This window comes from Leuciscus leuciscus (assembly GCF_965113295.1).
Source record: "Leuciscus leuciscus genome assembly, chromosome: 19".
Classification (NCBI taxonomy): domain Eukaryota; kingdom Metazoa; phylum Chordata; class Actinopteri; order Cypriniformes; family Leuciscidae; genus Leuciscus; species Leuciscus leuciscus.
Genome location: NC_138743.1, coordinates 37,962,162 through 37,985,961, shown reverse-complemented (window position 1 = coordinate 37,985,961; position 23,800 = coordinate 37,962,162). Strand labels below are relative to the sequence as shown.

At 38.1% G+C, this 23,800-nt stretch overlaps 1 protein-coding gene and 1 long non-coding RNA gene across 6 annotated transcripts in view; one reads left to right on the top strand and one right to left on the bottom strand.

Annotated features, from left to right (window-relative positions):
* Positions 1–22,137, bottom strand: part of LOC309482457 (NLR family CARD domain-containing protein 3-like) — a 168,069-nt gene extending 145,932 nt beyond the window's left edge. For 2 of the 5 annotated variants that reach the window (XM_082147807.1, XM_082147811.1), the window contains exons 1-6: positions 22,029–22,137; positions 15,297–15,763; positions 11,751–13,595; positions 1,265–1,438; positions 1,001–1,174; positions 736–909 (exon numbers count right to left, since the gene is read on the bottom strand). In XM_082147807.1, coding sequence (XP_082003933.1) covers positions 736–909; positions 1,001–1,174; positions 1,265–1,438; positions 11,751–13,595; positions 15,297–15,733 — 2,804 coding nt within the window. In that variant the 5' untranslated portion in view covers positions 15,734–15,763; positions 22,029–22,137. The remainder of the gene's footprint in view (positions 1–735; positions 910–1,000; positions 1,175–1,264; positions 1,439–11,750; positions 13,596–15,296; positions 15,764–22,028) is intronic. The other 3 variants (XM_082147809.1, XM_082147810.1, XM_082147808.1) reach the window with 3 other exon arrangements.
* LOC309482570 lies at positions 1,468–9,244 on the top strand. The gene is made up of 2 exons (XR_014200304.1): positions 1,468–4,556; positions 4,910–9,244. It is a non-coding gene; the product is annotated as an uncharacterized lncRNA (long non-coding RNA).
* Positions 22,138–23,800: the final 1,663 nt, after the last annotated feature.

Genomic DNA, 23,800 nt, shown 5'->3' with positions numbered 1-23,800 from the left:
TCTCAACACTGAGAATGAATGAATAAATAAACGGCTGTTTCTCTGTGACTCGTGTTTATCAGTAGGCTAACGTTAATGCACAAATCACAGCACTTTCATAATCACTAAAGTTAAGCCATAGCGATTTCAAGATTTACAGTTCAGCATTACTTGAGCATTATATGACTGAATGATGTCTTCCTCTTTTCTGAGTGACCATGAATAACTTAACGGAGTATTTTAAGATAATCCATGCGATCTGTGTGATCATCGAATCCATAAGATTAAGTTAACTCAACAATCAACTTTCCACATCGACCCCAGGCCGTTTACCTTCAGGAGTCAGAAGTACCGTGACTACTGTACTGTCCTCGCTTATGACATCAGTCAGACTGCGGCCGTGGGAGTGGAAGGGGGGTCGAGCGGGAATCTTTATTGGTGTCGATTTTCAGTCTCTTTTTTTAATGATAGGCCTTACGCATCTGTCAATCATCCCCGCTTGCTATTTGGGGAAAGAACCCAGCGCTATGATTGGTCGAACTTTTCTTCTTTTGCTGTAGCTTGATTTGAGGACAGCGCGTGCACAAAGGCGTCACCAGGTTTTTGCGTAGTTTAGAGTGACAAATCGTATCAGCGTACTTTGAAGTCAAAATGCGTATCCGCTACGCAAAATGCGTACAGGTTGGCAGGTCTGCAAACACACATCGACATTATGAGTGGCACACTGTAAATAACCTCTCATATGTTCTTAAATACCTTAGTATCTGCAGCTGACAGTTTGTGCTTTTCAGTCCATCAGAAATAATCTTCACTCCTGAATCCTGCAGGTTATTGTTACTTAGATCCAGCTCTCTCAGGTGTGATGGGTTTGAACTCAGAGCTGAAGACACATAACCACAGCCTTCCTCTGTCACCCTACAGCCAGACAACCTACAGACACACACAGTCAAGACCATCTACAAACACACATCAACATTATGACCGGCAGACTGTAAATGATATCTTATATGTTCTTAAATACCTCAGAATCTGCAGCTTACAGTGTGGACTCTTCAGTCCTTCACAAATAATCTTCACTCCTGATTCTCCTGGGTGATTGTAGCTCAAATCCAGCTCTCTCAGGTGTGAGGGGTTTGAACTCAGAGCTGAAGACACATAACCACAGCCTTCCTCTGTCACCATATAGCCAGACAACCTAAAGACACACACAGTCAGACCATCTACAAACACACATCAACATTATGAGTGGCACACTGTAAATAATCTCTCTTATGTTCTTAAATACCTCAGTATCTGCAGCTGACAGTTTGCGCTTTTCAGTCCATCAGAAATAATCTTCACTCCTGAATCCTGCAGGTCATTGTTACTCAGATCCAGCTCTATCAGGTGTGATGGGTTTGAACTCAGAGCTGAAGACACATAACCACAGCCTTCCTCTGTCACCATACAGCCAGACAACCTACAGACACACAGAGTCAGATCTCTGATCAAAGCTGATGACACAATTTCATAATCCTGACCAGTGAGATTACAGCCAACAAGACTAGAAGAGAGTAAATACTGCACAATAAGTTCAGGGTTCAGGGGCAGCAGTAGCACTTTAAAAACTAGAAAAACAGATGAATGAATAATTGGCAATACAAAGATAAAATAAAGTTGAATATTGTGAAATGTCTCCACAAATATTGTGGAGAAGTAGTCCATATTGGTGGATGAACAGCTTGACACTCACTGTCCATAGGGTTCCCTTGTCCATAGCATAGTTATTCTAAACTGAGGCAGTATCTATTACAAAAAAGTAAATGTATACAAAATAAAATAAAAAATAAAAATTTCAAGTTAATAAAGGACTGTCAAGATATAATGTAGATAGAATCTGTTTCACATGGAGTTGGGCCGTGAGGTCAAAGACTGTCACTTTCGGCTCTGACCACACCCCAGGTGAAGTCACAGGTCCATTATCCCCAGAGGCCTTGAGTCTCCAACTTCAACCCCTAGATGGGGTCAACTCACAGTAACATTATATGAGATACCGAATTATAACATACACAAAGTAATCCTATTTCAGCTCCTACAGTGTTCAAATTGAAAAGCCACAATTTAAAAACAGCATTTACTTTTCAAAATGCTCTCAGTCCACACTAGTGGTTTCCAAAAATTGTCTGTCTACACTAAATCATCTAAAAATGCTTGAACCCTTTTACAGCACCAATAAAACGACCAAAGTAGACCAAAGTGCTGTACAGAAGAATATACAAAAACAGAACACAACAATACATAACTCATACAAAACATAAAATACAATATAAAACAAATTAAGAACAAAACATATGAAAAACAGCCAAACCATAAAAACAATAAACAAAATGTCAACTTCTGGTGTTAAAGGCCAAAGAAAAAAGTTGGGTTTTTAGAAGTGATTTAAAGCGAGAGGTTGAAGAGGCCTGTCTAATAAACTGAGGCAGATCATTCCATAATTTCGGAGTTGCCACAGAAAAGGCACGGTCCTCTCTGAGCTTACGACTTGTTTTAGGCACACACAGGAGCAGTTGATCAGCTGACCTGAGAGAACGAGTGGGTGTATAAAGATGAAGTAGCTCAGAAATGTAGTGTGGGGCAAGACCATTTAGCGATTTAAAAACAAATACAATAATTTTAAAGTTAATCCTGAACTGTACAGGCAGCCAGTGAAGCAAGGCTAAAATGGGGGAAATGTGCTCATGTTTACGCGTTCCTGTTAAAAGACGCGCTGCCGCGTTTTGTACCATTTAGAGACGAGCTAAAGAAGACCCACTAACCCCCACATACAGTGCATTACAGTAATCCAGCCGGGTAGTAACGAAGGCGTGGATTACTGTCTCAAATTGTTGTCTTTGTTAGGCTTTATTTTGGCCAGCTGCCTCAACTGGAAAAAAACTTGTTTTAACCACTGCTCTAATCTGACTGTCTAGCTTAAGGTCAGAGTCGATTTTAGTTAGAGATGATTGGCTTAGTGTACTGGGCCAAAGCACCCAACTCAACAGAACGGGTCCCAGTGGTGCCACCAAAAATCATCACTTCTGTTTTATTCGCATTAAAACGTAAAAAATGTATAGCCATCCAGGCTTTTATATCATCAAGACACTCCATTAACGGTCTGACAGTGTCATTCTTTTTAAGAGGCATGTAAATCTGGCTATCATCTGTATGACAGTGGAGTGACATGCTTCCTAATTATTGAGCCAAGCAGCTGCAAATAAAGAGAAAAGAGAAGAGGGCCCAAAACTGAGCCCTGAGGGACCCCACACGAGAGAGGTGCAGAAGAGGACTCAGAGTTCCCACAGCTGACACAGAGAGTCTGACCATCCAAATACGACCTAAACCATTCAAGCGCTATGCCCTTTATGCCCACCCAATGCTCCAAATGAGAAATCAGAATTTCATGGTCCACAGTATCAAATGCAGCAGTTAAAGAAGCACAAGAACAACATAGTCACCAGAATCGGTAGCTAAATAGATATCGAATTTTTTTTTTTAAAGAGCCGATTCTGTGCTGTGTAGAGATTTAAAACCGGACTGGAAAACTTTGAGGATATTGGGGTCTTTCAAAAAGCCATTATTTGATTACAGACCATCTTTTCCAGGAAAGAAAACGTAGTTTGGAGATAGGCCTGAAATTTGCAAGATCTGCAGGATCAAGACCAGGTTTTTTAAGCAGAGGTTGCACTACGGTGTGTTTAAAAATTTCAAGGACCACACCTGAGGACAGACTGCTATTAACAACTGCAAGAACAGATGGTCCTATAGTGGGAAAACCCTCCTTAAAGAGTCGAGGAGGGATAGCATCATGTGGAGAACCTGAGGGCTTCAAATGACCAACAATCTCCTGTAACACACACAAAGTCACAGGCTCAAACTTATCAAAGACAGCAGAGCCGAGGACAGAGACTGAGGGGTCCCAGGCAGAAGGTGAAATTAGAGCCCTAGTGGAAGTGACTTTATCAATAAAAAAGCATAGAAAGTTTTCACAGACAGCCGGGGAGGCATCAACACAGACAACTTGTGGAACATTAATAACTGAATCGATAGTTTTAAACAAAACACAAGGCTTATTACAGTTTCACAGAATAATCTTAGAAATATATATTCTTTTAGCATCCTTCACAGTTGTCTGATAATGACGTCAACAGTCCCTTAGCAGACACTTGCAGTCCATCCTTTTTCCATTTGCACTTTACGGCACTTGCGTCTGACAGCACGAGCCGTGTCATTTAGCCATGGTTCAGATTTAGTTTTTGGCTGCCTGATTTTCAGTGGAGCCACAGTATCTATAACAGATTGGCAGGTGGACTGCAACCATGAGCTAAGCTCCTCTGAATCATATACTCTGGTATGACAAAATTCTGATTAAAAACAGACAAAAATTTAACAGCAGTAGAAGAGTTAATAATGCGACAGGGTCGAGCAGCAGTGCGAGGTTTGTCTGTATTACAAGCAAGAGTAATCTCAAACAGTATAGGCATATGATCAGAGAACACTGTCACCGATCTCAAGATTAAAAACAGGCAAACCAAAGGATAGAACAAGATCAAGTGTATGTCCACGTTCATGTGTGGGGCCAGACACAGACTGCGTGTGATTAAAAGAGTCAATGAGGTGTAAAAAGTCCTTTACCATTGGGGTGTCAGTACAACACACATGGACATTAAAATCCCCAACAATGAGGATGCGGTCATATTTAGGCATAATTTCAGCCAGGAAGACAGAAAAATCATTTATAAAGTCCTTGTTGTATTTGGGAGGCCGATAGACCACTGCACATAATACTGTATGAGAACGACCCAGCTCAAATAAACTCAGTTCAAAACCACCGAAGGATGATGATAAAGATAGCTGTTTACATTTATAGATGGTCTTATAAGCAGCTGCTATTCCAATCATGAGGTAAAAGTTCAGAAAAAACGCTGGACTCACCAACACTCAACCATGTCTCAGTCACACAGAGAAAATCCAATCCCCAAGAGGTGAAGAAATACTTTAGGATAAAAGATTTGTTTGCTAGTGATCTAGCACTAGAGACGTGCATCTGAGAGGCGTCTCTCTGTAGGCAAGGCCGTGGTGAGCTCGTACCTGCTTACGTCACAGGGTACCACAACTTCAAAAAGGAAAATTCAACTGCAGTAGCCACTGTTCAACCTGAAGAGGGCAGCACTCAGGTGTTTTTACACCATATATTGTAGAATTAAAACACTTTAACCCTCTGAGGTCGAGAAACGCGCCGACGCGTTTTGCTGGATTTTTTTCACATAGCAGCAACATAAACTTAAATTACTCCGTCATTTATGGTTATACAGAAAAAAGAAATATAAAAAAATAATCTGTGATATTTCTACTTTTGTATGTGTCCACTTACAATCAAATCAAAACATTGTGCTTTTGTAAAATAAAGAAAATAAACAGGGTGTGCGTTCTGCCTCTCCATCGCGGTGAACTTTTTTTTCTTGAGCACGTCTATAAACTGAAACAAAACGCAGCGAATCCTTCTCACACATTTATGAGCCATATACCTTTATACACATTTAAGTGTGTACTTTTAAATGATCGGATTCAAACTGAAAACAAATATTCTCTGTTTAAGTAATTTGTATAAAACCAACAGGATGTCCAGTATCTCAAACGCTTGCTAATTACTTTTTAATTCGACACGCCCACTCGCGCAAAAGAGATTCACATGCAAATCTCCACATGGGACGCGAACGCCCTCGTTACCTCAAACACAAAACACCAAAACACTTCACAAGTCTCTGCTTTTCGTCGAGTTTGGAAGACACGTCTGAGCTTACATTGGATTTAACTCAGAAGAAGAAGAACGCGATTTGAAGACAAGAAAGATGTAAGGTAAGAAATTCTTACTTATTAGTTTATGGTATTGTTGCATAAACTTCACATTGCAGTTGAACTGTTGCTAGATATATGGTGAATATTATACTATTTAGACCCGTGTTTCCTGTTAAATACTGTTTGTGGATATCTGCTCAAACATAGATATGTATAACCATAATGTTTAATATTTTGGAGCGCGCTGTGGGTTTGAATGTACAGTATCATATTTTGGAGCGCGCTGTGCGTTTGAATGTATCATATTTTGGAGCGCGCTGTGGGTTTTAATGTATCATATTTTGGAGCGCGATTGCGTTTGAAAGGAAAAATGCACCAAACATTAGGCTTTATGTTTTTACTATTATCTCATTTCATATCATCATAACGAATGGAAACATTTGAAGTAACATATGATAATCAATATATTTTTCTCTAGCGTAGTTGTTCTTGAAATCTTTTGGAAGATTTAATTTATTGTTATTATTATTTTATGCAGCACTGCGTAGCCTATGCCTACAAGGCAAAACAAACCTGGTGTTCATTATATATTGTTGGAAACGTGTGTGTGTGTATTCTGTGAATTTTAAAAAGAAATTTTAACCAGAAAAATCTAAAATCTATTCCCAAAATCGTGCAGCCCTATAGTTTCTCTTGATATCAGTATGTTCACAGTTTTTTTCTTTCTTTTTTTTCTTTCAGGGACCAGATGCAACTGAGTCCTGCTGACTTCAACATTCACATGAGTCTCTGTACATGAACATGGTAAAGTGAAAATCAAACACCTTGGAAATGAAAGGTATGTACAATGTTTTTAGGAATGGCACAAAGGTCTCTGTCTTTGGATCATTGTTTTCAATGTGCTCTTTTGTCATTTGAATTTTTGGAATGTGTTGTGTTGTAAATAAATCCAAACAATCTAAAAGCCATTCTTTTTTAAATCTCCTCATTCTTTGTGCAAGGTTGCTCTGAATGACAGGGCCTGATCGCTCCTAATCGGGCAGTTAGGGGAGTGTCTTTGTCTTTCTCAGGTGTAAAAAGCTTACATATTCATGAGATGATCACGCCTCTTCGCATATGGCTTTGTCACACAAAACACGTCTTAGAAATTTTAAATCAATATATTGTCTTATCTGAATGAGCAGTCAGGGTGATTTTCACATAGTTTTGGAGCAAATATTCTAGGCTATGTCATACAATTTTCAAAAGTCTTGTGAAGAAATAATCAGTATGGGTTTCATGGCCTTATTTCAGTGAGAATTTTTTTGGGTATTTTCACAAACCACGCATAAATGTCATTATCTCAAAACTACAAACTTTTACATACATGCTGCTGATATATTATTGTAGCAGAGTTTGTGCTAAATACAGTGTAATTAGACTTTAGCCATGAAAATGTCACTAGTAACAGAAAAAAACACAAATGTCAGAGCATGTCAGAACACCTCCAGGGCCCAGAAAACAGCTCAGACCTCAGAGGGTTAAACCCAAATGTCAAAAGATTTACTTGAATAAATGAACAGCATTAATAAAGCCCCAGTCTTACAGATCATTAATTTTAAAAAGTTGTTTTAGGGTTTAGTTACCCTTTAAGAAAGACCTGTTTTTAAAAAAAATTTACGCAACCCATATTGACCCGTTATATTTACATGCAGACAAGTCAAGCCAAACATAAGAATACTTATATGCTATAAAACGGGTCTAAATGCGCATTTGACTTTATTCTACTTTAAACCACTAGATAGCACAAAAATACAGCTCAGCACTTTTCTTAAAGCTGCCGTCGGCAACATTTTTTTGATCATATTCAGTGAAATTGACACTATAATCCGACAGAACAACATAAATAAGGTGGTTTTAGAAAAAACCCGAGCTTCTAACTCCACCTGGAGCGTGTTATTTGTTTTGCAAAAATCCACCGCTCCCGGATCATCGGGTCCAATCAGCGCGGGGGGTGTGAGATCTGACTGTCAATCACAGGTTGTGCACACGCCACAGATCCCCCCTCACTCGCGCACGTTAATATCACATGCACACGCCACACCTGAAGTTCGCCTGGAGATTGCATGAATCGTGATGGCGGAGAGAAAATCTACTAACAAGCTTCCAATTCCTCGATTATTGCTATCTATGGATAGATTATCCAGGGCAGCCTACCTCCGAGTCCATGGTGTTGATAGATGCTGAAGAGACGGACGCGTTCACAGAAAACCAGGTACACACGCACAGTGACGCACTGACGAGCACGACCTCGATGGGAGGGTGCTCGCTGGTAGTGGGGAGGGGCATGAGAGTTGTAAACATTCAAAATTTTGGCTAATCGACCCAATCTGCCAGACTTGCCGACTGCAGCTTTAACAATCACTTTTGATGATGCACATGCACTTGATCCTTGACTCGATCGCAACGCAAAGTTGATTCTGCACTAATTTGATCTAGCTATATATATATATAGGGATGCAAATTAAGAATGAAAAAATATCTGTAAATAACAAACAAGCTAAAACAAAATAATTTAAAGTGAAACTGAAGGTAACTGGGGTTGGGCTCACGTAGCCTTACTCTCTCATTCAAATCCAAATGTTTCCATATTCGCAATGTATTTGGATGTTAAATTATTATTTATTATAGGCTTCGTACTTCTCTAGCTTTCAAATATTGACGGAAAAAATAATCGTCTTCACATGCGCAGAAATGTGCTTGTAAACACCACAGTGGAGCGGTGCTCACGCTGAATGGCACAAATGGTATTACTGACTATTTAAACTGAGCAGTGTAATTTCTTATATGTTAGATTGACCATTTTATTTTGATAATGAACAGGCTGCGATGTCAAGTTTGCAATGCTGGAATATGTTGTGTGCGAGTGTAACAGGTGTTATATTTATTTATTAATTTCACTCAAAATCTCTCCCTTTGTTATTATCATTTGTTATAATTATATTCTCATTTATTATTCTGGAATATATTATTCTTTTAATATTTCATTTAATTTATTCTTGTAATGTTGATTTCTTTTATTTGAGATGTCATGTTTCTATGGTTATAAGGTGATTTTTCAGTATTGCTAAATATGGCGCGTGGCTCCTTTAATACTTATGTTTCGGTTCTGGTTGCTCTCCTTCAGTTCGCGATAAGCGTGACTTAAGAGAGGTGAGTTGTGCTGAAGCTCAGTCTCAAAGGCTTGATATGAGTTTTCTTTATTGTACTAAAAGGTAATTTTGTTCTTTAATGCACTTTAGTCTTATTCAAACATGTATGAAGTTTGTGTTATGCGGTCTCATTCATCCCACACAATGTAAAGCTAAACGAAGACCGGTCACGCGTGAGGCGCCGGTGCGATCAACATGAAAACATACTCCGTCATTTTGGTCATACAGATAAGAGTAGGATTGTTCGAAACTGCTAAGTATTTACTTTTATTTGTGTACACTCACAATAAAACAGAACATTGTGCTTTTGTAAAATAAATAAAACAAACAGGATACGCTTTCTGTCGTCTCGGTTTCCTTTCCGTCAACTTGTTTGTGGAGCGCCTCACAAAAATAACCCAAACTCAGCAGCAGACTGTCCCACAGTTTCTTCTTTTGTGTTATTAGTCTGTTAATTATTTAAGTCAAATATATTTAGCATATTTATTCCTTTTATACTATGATTTTATGAAAAAAAATATTATTTTATTTTAAATGTAACTCCATTTTCCTTAAATCATCCTGGGACCCAGGGTTTGAAGACCTGTGCTCTAGGGAACTGAGATTGGCACCCCTAGTGTAAGTGAACCTCAAGGAATATATTAAAACAATGTAAAAACTCCATGTCATGACTTGACCTTCAGTGAGGCGGAATAAGGGACACTCATACACAAACCCTGTGGAAAATGTGTCAAGAGCTTGGAACTGATTATTTCAACATGACACAACATGGGAAATGGGATGTGAACATGCAACAGAAAACAATGTAAAAATTATTATTTTACATCTGATTATTTTATTTATTTATAAATATAGATAATAAAACCATTCTAAACCAGTATAACCATTATAACCAATATTATTTCATTATTTGTCCCATTTTTCGCACTTTTTAAACTTTTTTAAAATGCCATAAATTGTGTATGACAGATAGGATCACCATTTATTATGCATAGATATGATTAATATTTATAAACGATCAATTAATAAATACGATTTTTTATCATATATTAAAGGGACTATGTGTAGCTTTTTAGGTATTTTATTATCTAAAATCAATATTTTTATTCATAAATATGCCCTCAATGGTGTACAAATACCTATGCCAATGATCAGACTAATCCTCCTAAACGAAGAATTTATTATCTTTATATACATGGGACGGGTAGGTCCACGGAGGCTTCCATGTAGTTCCGCCATCTTGAAAAACTATAATAGCAGAGAGGGACAAAAAGTACTAGGCCAACGCGTTTCCACAACGCGTTTTCGTTCAGAACCAGCGTCACGTGACTGAAGCCAGCAGAAGCGGAGGAGCAGAGCAGTGAGAGGCGCTTGTCACTGCACCGGCAAGTTTAAAAGGCTGCACTGCACGGTTATTTATACACCGTTCATACATATGCTGAGTCACAGGATAAGGAGTCCTTGTCGTCGAAAAAGTCCAAAATAGACCGTAAAAGGAAACGTGACCGGAGATTACAAAAACAAGGGTTAATGTCGGGATAGCTAATGCAGGAGAAAGCTTTCAAAAGAGACGCTGAAGTCGCCTGCTTTCTTCTCGACAGGTAAGTCAATGTTACGGTCTTAATTACAAGCTTTTTTTCATTGCTTGGTTGTGTACTTTATTATATAGACAGTCGAACATTTATAGTTAAAAGTTAAACAGGCTCTTTGATGAATAGCAGCTATTGAGTAAAGTAACGATAGAGAAGGCTCTGATGATGATGATATCTAACAATGCACATACTTCAAAAAATATAACGACTAAAGGCGGCATTACTACTAATTACCATAGTTAATGTTTTTCACAGTCAGTAGTTCATACTGTAACATTCTTTTTTTCGTTGTTTCAAGTTTCAGTTTGTTTTAAATAACAAACCTGTTCACCCGATGAAAAACTCGAAGTGCTATTATAAGACATCCTGTCATAGCTTTTAGGTACATAACGGCAACCGTAGATGCAACGCGCATTTGAAAAAGTGAGGCGCTGGAGAGCATTATTCGTTTGAATGCAAAATACAATTTCACCACTAGATGGGAGAAATTCCTACACACAGTCCCTTTAATTAATCTGTCTAATAACGTCAGAAATATAATAGTTACCTGTCTATCAAGCTCTGACAATGTATGGAATATTATATTAAGAGATTATCCCAAAAAAAAAACAATAGGCCTAACGTTATACCTTTAAAAGCACAGATTTGTCTGTCATGGCACAATGCTGTAAGTCATAAGTCCACCGCGTGAACAAATGAAACTGTGCAGTTCGCCTTACATTCATCATTAGTTACAGGACAGACCCACTGATACCTTTTTCCCATTCAGATATCTGGAGAGATAAGTGAGCTCAACATGTTTTATAAAACTGCACATTACGCCTGTTTATGGCGCATGTTCTCGAAACTGTCGCTATGGGGAAAAAAGACGCTAACATGCAATCACGCGCAACTGAGCTTCTCTACTATATCTTGTGAAATTGATTTCATTAATTACTATTAGTATTATTCACACTGAAAAATCCTGGTTTATTTAACTATGTGGGTCTATGTAATATACGGGACAAATTGTGTCCTGTATTGGTTTGATATGGGACGCATCATTTTACCTTTAAATACGGGACGACTCTGTATTCTACGGGACGGGTGGCAACCCTAGTCATGACCCCTTTAAAGATGTAAAGTGCATTATTAAAAAGGATTCTTTAGCTATTAATGATTAAACACTCACAGAGCTTTTCTGCAGTTGATCACAGCTGGTATCAGTCTTCTTCTACCCTCAGCTGATGTGTTGTATTTCCTGGGGTTCAGCTCATCCAGCGCCTCCTCTGAGATCTGAAGCATGTAGGAGATTGTAGAGCAGTGAGCAGGAGAGAGTTTCTTCTCTGAGTGTTTGTCTGATTTCACAAACTCCTGAATCTCTCTGGACAGAGTCTGATCTTTCACTTCCAGCAGACAGAGGAACAGATTGATGGATTGATCAGCTGAGAGACGATCATCTGGACCTTTGATCATCTGTTGAACGTACTGTGTGATTCTCCTGATGGTCAGTGAGCTGTTCATTGTGTGTGTCAGTAGATCCTGTAAGAGTCTCTGATTGGACTCCAGTGAGACGCCCATCAGGAACCGCAGGAACAGATCTAGCCGTCCATTCTCACTCTTGAGGACTTTATCTACTGCTGATTTTAGTAGATCATACAGAGAGTCAAATCTGGAAAATTTGAATTCTTGCAGCGGTTCCTTGTTCTTTATTAAATAGCAGTAAAACACATAGAAAGCAGCGAGAAACTCCTGAACGCTCAGATGAATGAAGCTGTAGACTTTCCTCTGATGAATCACAGATTCCTCCTTAAAGATCTCAGTGCAAATCCCAGAATACACTGAGGCGTCAGTGACGTCTATGCCGCTCTCAATCAGGTCCTCCTCATAGAACATCACATTGCCCTTCATCAGCTGATGGAAAGCCACTTCAGCAAGTTTCACAATCACTTCTCTGTTGGACTGCAGGCATTTCTCTGGATCTCTCTCTTCATACTTCTGATTCCTCATGTTGATCTGAATCAGCAGGAACTGGATGTACATTTCAGTCAGAGTTTGAGGGATTTCTGCACTCAGATCTTCTTCCAGGAGCTTCTGAAGCACAGTGGAGGAGATCCAGCAGAAGACGGGTATGTGGCACATGATGTGGAGGCTTCTTGCTCTTCTGATGTGTGAGATGATTCTGCTGGCTTGATGCTTGTCACTGATTCTCTTCCTGAAATATTCCTCCTTCTGAGGCTCATTGAATCCCTGAATCTCTGTCAGACGATGGATGTATTTGGAGGGGATCTGATTGGCTGCTGCTGGTCTGGAGGTGATCCAGATGAGAGCCGACGGAAGCAGATCTCCTTTCATGAGCTTTGACATCAACACACCCACTGATGAAGTCTCAGTCACATCAGAAACTTCCTGAGCGTCTGAAAACATCAGAGTGATTCTGCTTTCATCCAGACCATCAAAGATGAACACAACTTTACACTCCTCATAAATCTTTGAGTCCAGATCTTGAAGTTCAGGGTGAAAGTCCAGCAGAAGTCTGTGAAGACTGTACTGATGATCTCGGATCAAGTTCAGCTCTCGAAATGGAAGCACAAACATGAAATCTACATCCTGATTGTCTTTTCCCTCAGCCCAGTCCAGAATGAACTTCTGCACAGAGACGGTTTTCCTGATTCCAGCGATGCCTTTAGTAAGAACAGTCTTGATCTGCTCTTTCTCCTCATGTCCTGGTTCAGGAGAGGCTTTAAAGATGTCATTGCAGTAGATTGGAGTGTCTTGTGAGTGTCGTGTTCTGGCAGTTTTCTCCATCTGTAAAACCTCATGTTCTTCATTCACTCCTTCTCTCTCTCCCTCTATGATGTAGAGCTGTGTGTAGATCCTGTTCAGGAGGGTTTCATTCTCTTGGAGTTTCAGTCCCTCAAATAATCTCTCATACTTGTTCTTCATGCTGGTTTTGTGTCGGTCTTTGACTCTCTGTAGTTCATCATTCACTGGTTGAGGAGAATCTCCAGTCTGATCATCTCTATCCACTACTCTGCTCAAACAACAAAAATGACAAAGATTTAAATCTATAAAAAAAGTTAAAATATAGTAAATCAATACAGATGTCAATCTTGTATATTCTCTAGAATATCTTACATTTCAGTTTCAGTTCAAAAGTTAATTTTCCATCACAGCTGAAGGTGACAGAGACCAGGAACAAACTCACTAACTTCACATCAAAACCTTCATCCTCAATCTGACACCAGAGATTCTGTTAGACAATAAGTTTCTTATATCTGGACATTGAGATCAAAGTTAATTTTCCATCACTGAACGTTTGTCCACAGATTTGAGGTAAAATCAGAAATAAAAACCGAACTCATCTCTCTGTGTGCATTCAGTGCAATATATATCATATATTAAAACAATTAATATTAAAGATCTGGCTAATCTGGAAAGAGAAATCAGAAAGAGGGAATCAGAGATGATGTAAAAGACCACACATGAAGGCTTGAGATATATAACAAGATTGAAATATAGGTATAATGATATACTATCTAAGAAGGTTGAGTTTAGATTGTTCAGGGCAGAAATAAAAAATCTGGTGATAAATCGGTCAAGCTTCTGGCGAACTATACAACACAGAGAAATGCCTGCGCTAATTCCTGCTATTCAGTCACTGGAGGAATAATTGTTACTAAGCCAGAGGATATTAATGAAGTTTTTAGACATTTTTATTTGGATTTATCCACATCTTCCTGTGAAGCAGAGGCTGGAGATATAAAGGTTTTCTTGAACTCATTAAGTTGCCCTAAGTTGACAGAAGAGCAGAAACAGGGAGTGTATTCCTCTATTACGATGAATGAAACTGTGGAGGTAATCGGGTCCCTGCCTCCTCTGAGTCTCCGGGGCCAGATGGCTTTACCACAGAAGTTATTGAGTGCTGAAGTGTCTCCATTACTGCTGAACATATATAATGAGGCAGTGTGGGCGATGGCTGATGTAAAATCACCAGTAGCACCAATTTCACTGGATGCGAAAGAAGATTTTGACCAGGTGGAATGGGGTTATTTATTTGAGACATTAAAAACCTTTGGCTTTGGGAGTTTTTATTTTATTTTTTTAAATGGATACATTTACTGAACACGCAACTTCAAGCTGGGCTGCAGACTAATAGACAGATCTCTTCTTATTTTACGTTGGTAGCGTCTGGACCAATCAGAAATACACATTATTCATTATATTTAACAAATAATCCAGCAAACTCATTCTCCCAAAGTTCTGTGGTCCATCCCCCGAAAACTGCAACTATTATCCCAAATGAAGCTCACACACACTGGCAGAACCAGGTCTCTGGTTACAGGACTCATGAAGACTGATGAGGTTTACCACCAGAAGGAGTTTACAGAGAGTTGTGACTCTCACTTCATTCTTGTTGAGAAGGACAAATAAACCTATTCTATATGTAACCTCTTGAGAAATGTATAAACATGCATCTCATTTTCCTATCTCATGATTTTCCTTTTATGGGGTTTGGCCAATGTATTCATTCTCTCTTTTAAACTCTTTAATTCATGTTTCACACTTGCATACTATGGTTAACCTAAATCACATGTGCAGCATATTTGGTCTCTATGAACTCCAATCTTCATTCCACATTTGTTCATTTACATTACATTATGCTAACTTTAGTTCTACCAGCCGTTTCATTTATTATGAGTCAGTCTGATGCCTCTAATACTGGATTATATCTCACCTGGGGTCAGAGGTCACTGTTTCATCACTGAATTTAGGAGGAGGACCCATTGATCTGTCACTCTTCATAGACACACAGCTGGGGTCAGAGGTCACTGTTTCATCACTGAATTTAGGAGGAGGACCCATTGATCTGTCACTCTTCATAGACACACAGCTGGGGTCAGAGGTCACTGCTTTATCACTGAATTTAGGAGGAGGACCCATTGATCTGTCACTCTTCATAGACACACAGCTGGGGTCAGAGGTCACTGTTTCATCACTGAATTTAGGAGGAGGACCCATTGATCTGTCACTCTTCATAGACACACAGCTGGGGTCAGAGGTCACTGTTTCATCACTGAATTTAGGAGGAGGACTCATGGATCTGTCACTCTTCATAGACACACAGCTGGGTTCTGGAGATGAAGATCTCTCTCTGTTCTCTCTGTTCTCCATAATGAGAAACTTTACAGAGAGACTTCAGACCTGCATATGGAAACACAGAGAACAAATACATAACTAATATATATATATATATTATTTCTAGAGATTCATCGATTGCAATTTTCTTGGCCGATTCCGATTTCAGATTTTTTTGTAAGTATGACTTGCCGATACATCAAAATCTACTTTTCTTGAATGCTACATTTTATTTTATTTAAAAAAAACAAGTAAAAAGACCATAATAAAATGGGAACAAATAAACAAATTGCAAACAACAGCATAAATTAAAGGGATACTCCACTTTTTTTGAAATAGGCTCATTTTACATCTCCCCAGAGTTACACAGTTGAGTTTTACCGTTTTCGAATTCATTCAGCCGATCTCCGGGTCTGGCGGTACCACTTTTAGCATAGCTTAGCATAGATCATTGAATCGGACAAGACCATTAGCATCTCTCTCAAAAAAATGACCAAAGAGTTTCGATATTTCTCCTATTTAAAACTTGACTCTTCTGTAGTTACATCGTGTACTAAGACCAACGGAAAATGAAAAGTTGCGATTTTCTAGGCTGATATGGCTAGGAACTATACTCTCATTCCTGCGTAATAATCAAGAAACTTTGCTGCCGTACCATGAGTCCAGCAGGCGTAATGATATGACGCAGCACCTGAAAATAGGTCTAATAGGTTAGACAAACTTAGTCCCGGTCACGTTGGAAGTTACCGAGCTGGGGACTATTTTCAGGCGCTGCGTCATATCATTACGCCTGCTGGACTCATGGTACGGCAGCAAAGTTTCTTGATTATTACGCAGGAATATACTACAGAAGAGTCAAGTTTTAAATAGGAAAAATATTGAAACTCTTTGGTCATTTTTTTGAGAGAGATGCTAATGGTCATGTCCGATTCAATGATCTATGCTAAGCTATGCTAAAAGTGGTACCGCCAGATCAGGGGCCTCATTTATAAACGTGGCGTACGCACAAAACGGGGCTGAAAATGTGCGTACGCCACTTCCGATGTGATTTATAGATGTGATGTGATTTATAAAAACAAACTTGACGGGAAAATGTGCGCACACATGCACGCAAACTCTGACCCATGCGTACGAGCGTTTTGGAGATGGAGCAGTTTGGCGACACTGATGGTGAGCTGGAGTTAAGTGTCTTTTTGGTCACTTTTAGACAGAAAATCTAAAGAACATTAAACATTTGTTTTTAACATTAAACATCAGAAAATTGTTTCGTGCAAATAATGCCCAAGGCCTATCTGTTTCCATAAAAAATATAAATCAATTAAAAATACAATTCGGCCAGTGGAAAAGATTGAGAAAAACTTTCTCTGAAATGTATTTTATGTATTCAAAAACAAGGCAAGGATAGGCAACTACTTGATTTTTATTAATGTAATGTGTATTGTACTGTTAAACGTTATCACGTGGATGAATAATCATATGCAAATGATATGCAGATGAGGATCTGCATAGTAAAACTAGGCGTTGTAAGCTCCAGATATGGTTATTTCGGGGTGGAGACGCATGTTCACAATCTTCCTCTGACTGGGATTAATAAAGTGAATTCTGCGCAGGTTCTGGCGTACGAACGGTTTTATAAGTCTGAATATTTTTTGGCGTACGCCATTTTTGGCTTTCGGGCGCACGTACACTTTTAGTAAGGTTCCTACGCACAGTTTCATAAATGAGACCCCTGGGCCCAGTTTTTCAAAAAAATTAATCTGGATCAAATTGATCCAGATTTGAAAATCCCATGTTTTGCTATCCAGGATCACCTGATCCATTTTACTTTTATGCCAGTTTTTTAAAGGAATTTTGGATTGGATCACTGTGATCCAAATACCAAATTTCAGGATTACCAAATCCTGTTTACTAGAGCCTTAAATGGACCCAACAGTGTAGCCTACTGGCTTAGCAAAGAACAACAGTTGGCAAAATACCGGTGGCCACAAGTAACCATTGTTTATTTTAATTTTAAGACACAGAAACACTGTAATAAACAGAAACATTTTACTTTCCTTATTTTGTTAAATGAAAAAATGTTGTTTGTTAAATGAAAAAAATTTTAATTGTAGATTTTTTTGTTTTACCATATCTCATTAGATGTGACATGCTTCATATATGCTTCAAATATGAAGAAATGTATATATCATCAGTAAACATTGATTTTGGGATCATTCACTTAAAAAAAAAAAAACCTCTGGTTTTATTTGGTTAAAAAAAATCACAACTGAATCCACCCTTCTGATGGGATCAGGATAATCCTGTTTTTTTTTGGATCAAATAGATCCCAAACCGAGTTCAAAGTTCTGAAAAACCCAAAGGGCAGGTTTAATCCAGATCAAATGTAAGATCGGATTACATGCTCTGATCTTAGTTCAGAATCCCTCTTTTGCTTTTGAAAAACCCATTTCCAAGATTTGATCCAATCCATGATCCGAAATCCCACTGGATTACTTTTGAAAAACTGGGCCCTGGAGATCGGTAAAACTCAACTCTTTAACTCTGGGGGAGTTGTAAAATGAGCCTATTTCCAAAAAAAGTGGAGTATCCCTTTAATGCAACAGAATAAAGAGAGGTATGAAAACACGGCTTGCATTTTTTCAGGTGGGTCTAACAGTAGGTTATTAATCATTTAAGAAATAATACAGAAATTAAACTAATAAAATGTAAAATAACACTTGATATCCTTCATTGTAAAATAAATGTATGTGCGCTCCACTTATATAGATCAGTGTTGCACGTGCTTTTGGTTTGAGCGCGAAACATGTGGGGATGAATATAATAGGCCTATTAGTATTATGCGCAATATAAGCAGGGTTGGGGAGTAACGGAATACATGTAACGGCGTTATGTAATCAGGATACAAAAATCCAGTAACTGTAATTCGTTACAGTTACGTCAAAAAACGTAGTAATCAGATTATAGTTACATTTTGAAAAAAGGGGGAATACTTTCAGGTAGGGATGCACCGAAATGAAATTCTTGGCCGAAGCCGAAGCCGAATAATAATGAAATGCTTGGCCGAAGGCCGAATACCGAACGCGGTGTTTCGCATTTTTTCCATTAATTTTGCCAATTTTTTCACCATTACAATAATTAAATAGTAAAAATTTGCTTTTTACTATTTTGTGTTGCTTTTCAGATAAATAAATCAAATAACAAAAATACAATTTCAAAATATTTATTTAACACTGAACATTTTTTGAACATTCCAGCAGATATTATACAAACAAAGCACAATATAACTTAAAATAAATAAATTAGTAAAATATATATTTTTTTTCGGCCATCTTTGAAGCCCCCCTTCTTGAATAGCCTATGTTAGGCCTATAACTGACTGCTGAAAGAATGTAACTCTGACAACAACAAATGTGCATTGAATAGTGCAAAAAAATGTGGATGAACCCACAACAAATGAATAACTGTCCTAGACATAAGCCTACTTAGCCTACTTCTTCAGGAAAAGTGGCAGGTTCTTCTTTATGAAAAGTAGCTTCTCTGCTTTGTCACATGAAAGTCGGTTCCTCTTCTCATCGATGACATGAGATGCAGCACTAAACAGTCTCTCACTGTCGGTGCTTGTGCATGGAGCAGACAAGTACCTGCAGAATAGTTGAAAATTTTATTGCAGTTTTCTGACAGTTGCTCATTTCAAAACGAACAATGTCTTCAAGATAATGAAATGGTTGAAACCCAGTGTAGGCCTACTATTTTACTACACTGAAAATAGTTAAATTTTCACAAAATACATAATATAAAATATAGGTAACACTTTACAATGTTTCCTTTTGTTAACATTATTGCATTAACTAATGAGCAATACATTTGTTATGGTATTTATTAATCTTCGTTAATGTAAGATAATAAAAAATATTTAGTTCATGTTAGTATAAGTAAGTGCATTAACAATTTTAACACATAGGCCTACCACTTTTGATACTTTTTAATTCAAAAATTACAAATGTGATACTTAATTTGAATACTGTATTAGTAAATGTTAACATTAAGATTAATAAATGCTTTTAATAAGGGTTTTTCATTGTTAGTTAATGTTAAAAATAGAAACTACTTATAAAGTGTTACCATAATCCAAAATATAAATAAAATCTTAAATTAATTTCCCATACAAGTAGCCCACCTGCGTGCCATCTGCGCCAGGTCGGGAAAGCGGCCTTGATTGGTCCTCCAAAATTCGAGAGGGTTATTGCTCCTGGGGATGGGGACTTCTGAGAGATACCCATCTAACTGTTGAGCGGTCGAGCTTGTCCTCTGTCTTGCAAATGGGTTATTCTCTTGGAGGATCTCATCGAACATGTCAGACAGCGAGACTGTGCGCGGCTCATCTGTAGTACGAGCCCGTTTACTCTCTGCGCTGTTTTCATCTCCTGCGCTGTGCATCAGACATGTTTGCTGCATAAAGCGCGCGCCTCTCACTCTACGCGGGTTACTATTTGATTGCGTCATTAAAAACGTCATTGTTCGGCAAAATTTATTCGGCCTTTTTACTTATTCGGCCGAATAATTTCGGTTGCCGAACATTCGGTGCATCCCTACTTTCAGGATTACAATGGTTTAATTTAAAACTTAATAAATCAGTATTTTGGCATAATAACACTATATTAAGCGCTGCTTGATTATACAGTAGTTCCTGGTTCTGTTGCCAGTAATGACTCACGTGTGCCACCCGCTGGTGCATGTGCAAATAACAGCCTACGATCTCCTCAGACGCAGAGTGAACCACTGCTGCCAGTAGAAACGTTGCCCGCGGGACAAAAACGCTTTCAATTCATGGAAATTCCGCTGACATTTTGTTTTCAAAGAAGAAAATGCAAACAACATGGTTGTACCAAAATGTCCTTTCTTAATCTCTTCTCACTTAACGGGATGTTCACTGCCTAGGTAACGTAGGGGAACTCCCACTGCCAACGCCCCAAGTTCAGTCAGGCAAATTAAGAAAGATCACGGCTTTAGTCAACATGTAGGCCTATTTTAAGGCCTTTCTTATGTTTTTTCCTTGTACATGTTAGTTAAAAATAAAACAAAAATAATCTGTAATACCATACAGTAGCCACTAGATGTCTGTATAGCCCTTTACATAAATATTCAGGGCCAAGTTGTGGAAATGAGACATGATTGCTTAGTTTTAATAGGTTTTTAGCTACATCATAGTTACTTACAGCTATATGACATTTTCTTAAATAGTTTTTTCTTAAATATATTTTGCAAATATTTTACACGGGACCAAATTCTTAATAAATAAAAGGTTTTCAAAAAAATTATATTTCTTCTTGCTTGACTTTATTTATATATGTGACCTTGAAGTAATCCAAAAGTAATCAGATTACATTACTTTCATATTGTGGTACTTGGATTACGTTACTGAATACTTTTTTCATGAAGTAATTTGTAACTGTAACGGAATACATTTTTAAAGTAACCCTCCCAAGCCTGAATATAAGCACTATTAAACCGAGGCGAGTGAGGGAGAGGAGTGTGTGTCACTTAACCGTAGGAGAGAAGAGCGAGAGGGTTTATATATATATATAGTGAACTACGTCAACATTTTAGCCATAGTCAACGCTTCATTTACACATGTGGCTGATGCTGTGCCTCTCTCAAACACAAACGCCATCTTTCATCAGTTTTTGTGCACTCTTCTCTTTAACTTCTGACAGTCTAAAGAACTCGAAATGTTTTTTCCCGGTGTGACCGATTAGTACAGACCAAAGCTCGACCATTTTCAGCAGCAATAATCAGCCAAATCTGCGAGTCCGTTCAGTTCATGTTTACGTTCAGTGACTCCAAAATGGCCGACTTCCGGATTGATGGCGTGTAGTGAAAACCCTCTATATTCTCAGTAAAGAATCCGCAAATGAATCTCGACTAAAAGCAGAATCATAGATCTGATCTATAATCAGGGATGATTATAATCCCTGTCGCCAGTTGCAGAAACTGCTTAGACTAGTTTTACAGGGCAGGTTTTTCTTCAAGACTGGTCAAAACATTTAAGTCAGTTTCATAAAAAGATAGATTGGTCTCATTTGAGTCTGAAAAGTAAGCCTGATTAGCTCTAAGTTACTGATAGTTGGTCAATCTAGTTCTTAAACACAGTCTTAATGTAGCAGCTCTGTTTATGAAACTGGCCTCTGAAGATGAACTTGTCACTATAGGCCTAACGTTAACTTACATGCGTCACAACTCCCTAAAATGACCGCAATCGAAAATATGAAAGCAATCAGAAAACATTCTACGATAGTATGACATGATATCAGAATCAGATAAATGTACTTACCGTGATGTGATATTTATGTCAGTTTTTAAGTCCTCGAAATGTGAATTTACACTTCAGTATCGAGTCTTTACTTTCGGTTTGGACTCAAAGGTGTTTCCTCAGAATCCAGACCTCAGGTGTCAACAACAGATAAACCCCGCCCATCTCTCTTCTTCTTCTCTTAGTTTTCTGGCGGGTTTCATCATTAAATGTGTTTAGCGCCACCTACTATACTGGAGTGAGTGACATAATGACTTCCTCAATCTCTAATTCAGTGTTTAGTGATTAAACTCAACAAGCATCTGCTAAATGAATAAATGTATAAAAGCTTTCTGTACTTTTCCTACATGTTAGGATTGTTGTCTTTGTTCACATGAGCGTTGGAGAAACCAATAACATGAACACAATATCATTTCTTTAGCGCAGATGAACAACAAACTGAACTTTAGAGGCCGAGAACTAGTGATGGAGAAACTCTGTTCTTTTCCAAACTCTGAATCAACTGAAGCGATTGATTGGCAGAATGATTGACTCTTCTGAAGCGCTGGAAACACGCTGGCGAACTCCTGCTGGTCAAACCTGTGTCACTGTATGACCAAACATCTATAATGATCAATCTTTATAAACACACTGCACATGTTTTCATCAGTGGATTTATTACATATAATCTACCAGTAAATATGACGTGTCTGCATCATTTGTGCTTTTTGTAATGCTTGTTTGAGTGTGTTTTACGCAGGGCTTGGAGAATTAACTTTCACTGTTTCTCTCTGTGAACCCATGAACCATGTCTATATTTATTTACTTTTATATTAGACATCATTTTAATAATCATTTTACATATTCATTTAATATATAATTTTCTTCAGAATCACTGAATTCAACAGCAAGTTCTTGACATATTTCACACATTTTGTAAGTATAAATTGAAAGAACAATGATTTACAGAAAAGAATAAAAAATATTTAACTTATAAATAAAGGCCATCACTAACATATGTTACATTTATCAACCCATGAACCAGTTTCTATATGTTTTTTAAAGTTTTATAAATTTGTAAATATAATATTAATAATAATTGTAATGCCATATTTGTAATAAAAAGGTAAGAGTTTTATTGAATAGTCTCTTATTGGCCTGATTAACCAAGCTGCGCATAAAAACCCTATGATTTAATAAAATGACAGATATTATACAGACACTTCATATTTAATGGTATTAGATGATTTGTTCATTTCATTTATTAAATTAGATGTTCAATACAACATTTGTAATGTGTTTGTAAAGGTGTTGTTCTGTGTGTTCGGGCAGAGCCCGTCTATGGAGAGCCTTGGCACTTCCTATTAGCCCCATTGTATCGATCTTGGTTGCAGTTCCATTAGAATTCCACTGGAGGTGATCGCGGGCGAGTGCAGACTGAATGGGAGTCTATGGCGCTAGACGGCTAAATTTGTCTCTTTCACCCGATTGCCGTTGAGAAATCTCAGATTTGATTGTAGGTTTTGCAAGTTCAACATGGGTTATAGGTCGAAAATTTAATGAACGAGTACTTATGTCCTTTCGATTTCTTACAGGTTGAGTTGTTGTTGCCCATAACACGCTAGCATTCTGCTAATGAACGCTGTTTGGTCAGTGAAGGACTGATTACGACCAGAGATACCGCTTGATGGCATCGTGGCATCCGAAGCGGGACCAGAAACAAACAAAACAAAAACTCATCTAGCACGTGTGTTTACCTGTGTCAGCTGTGTTGTGTGTTTACCTGTGTCAGCTGTGTTGTGTATTTACCTGTG